The 3,820-nt window shown below is 36.6% G+C and overlaps 1 protein-coding gene and 1 pseudogene across 1 annotated transcript in view; one reads left to right on the top strand and one right to left on the bottom strand.

The window, feature by feature from the left end:
- Positions 1-3,527, top strand: part of LOC111445276 — a 15,804-nt gene extending 12,277 nt beyond the window's left edge. Inside the window, exons 8-10 of the mRNA XM_023083560.1 lie at positions 1,246-1,369; positions 1,627-1,743; positions 3,256-3,527. Of these exons, the coding sequence (XP_022939328.1) occupies positions 1,246-1,369; positions 1,627-1,743; positions 3,256-3,354 (340 nt within the window). The 3' untranslated portion in view covers positions 3,355-3,527. The remainder of the gene's footprint in view (positions 1-1,245; positions 1,370-1,626; positions 1,744-3,255) is intronic.
- Positions 2,345-3,820, bottom strand: part of LOC111445278 — a 6,571-nt pseudogene continuing 5,095 nt past the window's right edge.

The following is a 3,820-nucleotide window of genomic DNA, read 5'->3' as shown; positions in this document are numbered from 1 at the left end:
ATCAATATGATTCCTAGTATCCTTTTTATAATTTTTTTCTTGACCATGGAGGATTTAAGAACGCCGGAAGTTCGCTCACCGTTCTCGGATGACCCTCGGATCTCCGCCTTTGGGTTGAGGTCTCGGCCAAATTTCTTCACAGATTTTGAGCGTAATCCTCTGTAGATTAACATACTCAAATTTCAGGCTCTAACTCTTACTGTATCTAACAGATCTAAAGCAATTTCGAGAATCTGGATTCAAGAACTTTACCTTTAGATTTTTCCTCGTTTCTGGATGGTTTTGGACGATCTAAAAGTTAAGAATGTTCTTCTCTAAGTTCTGTGAAGATTTCATGAAGGCTCGACCGGAACCGGACTCCTCGTGGCCGGAGCGGCGGTTACCTCCCTCTCTCTCTAGAACTTTCCTTCTCTCTCTATAATTTTCTCTCTCACTATTTACATTCTTTTCTTTCCGCACTTTCTCCTTCTCTTCCTTTTCCCCTTTATTTTTTTCCTTTTTCTCTTTTATTCGTATGTTACTAAAAAGGAGGTATAATGACCAAATTACCCTCCAGGGATTTACCTGGACCATCCTTTTAGTTTTCTATCATTTTTCCTTTATATTTTTCTTCCGTTCTTTTATTCCTCATCATTTTTCTCTTCCGTCTCATCTCGGATTTTGGTCTTTAAGACCTTCAATAAAATTGAGAGAGATCGACTTTTAAGGTAAACTTAGATTTTAAACTTTCAATTGAGGCTCGGGTATTACAATAATAATAATAATAATAATGGTAATTATGTTCTTAATTACCGGTACTAATGTGATCTTACCGACACTAATGCATCGGATCCAAATACAGTAGTTAAGCATGTTGTTTGAGATAGAGTAGTGCTAGTTAGGGAAGTACGTGGCTCCCTTCATAACATGCAAAACCATTTTAGCTGTACTACCTGCGGCGTTCTTCCTTTTTTTTTTTTTTTTTTTTTTTTTTTTCCTTCTTTTTTTTGGTGTTGTGTACATAGCAGCATGAATCGAATCAAACATTTCCCAGCTGCAAGAGGTTGCTGTGTGGCTCTTTTTAGCTCTAAAAAGAAACAGCGTCGTAAACCCATGTTAATTCTCACAATCTTTAACATGCATCAGAAAGAAAGAGTTATCTGATATCACGGATGTTTTGTGCGGTGTGCAGACCTATAATCTTTTCCTCCTGCTTCTGCTTCTGCTTCTTCTTTCCTTCGTGATCTAAATATTTGTTTTATGTAGTACATTGTTTACGGGGTGGATGCCAACAATTCTTAGGGCTGGTAGAGGAATGACATTGTGGGGAAAGGCCTCGACAGACCCACCGCCAAAAAAGTTGGAACTTTTCTCATACGAAAACAATCCGGTACAGTGATGAGCTATCCTCCCTATATTACACATGCCTGTGGTGTGTTTATCTCACCTTTTCAATTTCATTTATAACCTCAGTTAAAGACTAGGCTGCTGAGACCGTTATTAGCAGCTGAATTACTCTGCTTTGATCGTTCTTGTATGTCAGTTTGCTTAATCTGGTGGTGCTGACAATTATTAGGAGTGTAAACTTTAGTATTTTGTTATACTTCTGATGTATTGAGGTAAAATAAATATTGCTCATCCTTCCAGTATGCTCGAATTGTGCGCGAGGCATTATGTGAGTTGGAGCTTCCTTACATCCTTCATAACGTGGGAGAAGGATCTCTACGGACAAAGCTACTTCTTGACGTTTCCGGATCAAAAGAGGTTCGGTACTGACTGCACAACCCACATTACTGTTTACTATGATAATTATGGATTTATGGTTCCGTCTGAATGAATTTCTGCATGCTCTTGAGGTCATGTTGTTATTTATTACAGTACTATTTACTATGGTAGTTTTCTTTCCCATGTGTTGTCAACCTCAGCCTCAACTTCAAACTTTTTCTTCCAAGTTTCAACTACCCTTTTTTTGCAACCCCGAGACTTTATTTGTCGTAAAGCTAGTCGATCATTTACTAGCTTGGAAATTCCCTGTTCTGCATAAGAAATTCCTTTAAACCTCCATTTATTTTGTATTCCAATCAGTTTTCTTTGAAACCGAAAAAATCCATTTGCACCCCTTTTTTTGGGGGTGTAGAAATCATTTCCCACTGCCTCGAATTCGTCCTCCTCTTCCAACGATATGAACACAACCCTCCAGAGGCCTCTTTCACACTTTCGTAATCAATTTTTATGGGCATGGGTGGCGGATTTTTTTTATGGAAAACCGAGATTGCTTGGTCATAAAAATTTCCACGAAGAGTACACATGTATTTCAGTAAACATGAATTTTTCATTGAGACATTTGAACAGCTACAAGCTTAGTAACATCCTATTAAAAAACATGGCAACATATCATACCATTTCACTCAATTTGAGCAAACTCATTCTTTCTCCACCCACCTACTATCAAGCTTTTCTTTTTTAATATCTGGTTCTGCTTATCCGTAGGAACCGACACTGCCTCCGTGTTTGAAATCTTCAGTTCACCCACTGTGTTGCAGTTTCATCCCCAAGCATAACCGAACTTTCTTTGAAACCTAAAAACCAAATAAAGCGTAAGTGAAGGGTAAAAATATAACTTTTTGAAAACAATTAGAAACAATTAGAAATTAAACTCAAACTTCAAGAGTAAAAATGTAACATTTTGAAACCGAGGCACCAAATGAAAATTAAACACAAAATTTGAAGGTAAAAATGTAACTTTTTGAAGCCTAGGAACCAAATAGAGATTAAACTCAAACATCAACGGGAAAAATGTAATCTTTCGATACCTTTCATTTTGAAACCTAGGAACCAAATAGAAATTGAAATTAAATCTAAAAGTTAAAAAATGTAACTTTTTGAAACTTATGATGAAAATTAAACTCAAACTTCAAGGGTAGAAAAAGTAATTGCAAGAAAACTAGGGGACAAAAAGAGAATTTTTCGTTAAAAATATAAAAGAATGTAAAAAAATGCATGGTTAAGGAGAGATGATAAAAGTGTTAATGAGATTTACAGAATCGGCGGATCCAGATGGATCAATCAAGATAATCCTTGTTATGGGGAGCCTTCTGTTGGATTTCTTGTTGATCTTCCTTGTTATGGGGAGCCTTCTGTTGGATTTCTTGTTGATCTTGTGTTGTATGATTTATGTGTTACGTTTATTCCTATCGTTTATGTACATTGCACATTGACTGTTATCTCTCCCTTGTCTACACACTATTAATTAAATATCGAAATCCTAAATATCAGGTACCCTACTTTATTGATCCCAATACTGGTATTGAAACTGGCAACTACAAGCAGATTTTGTCTCATATATTCCAGACGTATTCTGCAGCTACCCTATAGTCTTCATGTCTGATACCATTAAATTTCTTACCCGTGAAGCAACAGAAGACTTTGTTAAACATGCTTTTAAGGCTGTAGGATACTCTTTTATAAACTAAGGTATTCACTGTATCCTAAAATTATCATATCCTAAGTCCCTATTGATGAATATGTCTAATGTATTATTATGTTACATAACCAACAAAAGAGCTTAGATGCTAGATGGACCAATATCTCCAATCAGATCCCCTATCAACCAAGGAGTTATGAGGGTGAAAATGTAGAGGCAAGGAATTAAGAGCTTAGATGCTAGATGGACCAATATCTCCAATCAGATCCCCTATCAACCAAGGAGTTATTAGGGTGAAAATGTAGAGGCAAGGAATTAAGAGCTTAGATGCTAGATGGACCAATATCTCCAATCAGATCCCCTATCAACCAAGGAGTTATGAGGGTGAAAATGTAGAGGCAAGGAATTAAGAGCTTA

The sequence above is a fragment of the Cucurbita moschata genome, unplaced genomic scaffold (assembly GCF_002738365.1).
Source record: "Cucurbita moschata cultivar Rifu unplaced genomic scaffold, Cmos_1.0 Cmo_Scf00007, whole genome shotgun sequence".
Classification (NCBI taxonomy): domain Eukaryota; kingdom Viridiplantae; phylum Streptophyta; class Magnoliopsida; order Cucurbitales; family Cucurbitaceae; genus Cucurbita; species Cucurbita moschata.
Note: the sequence above shows the minus strand (reverse complement) of the source record. Positions and strands in the feature narration are given on the sequence as shown.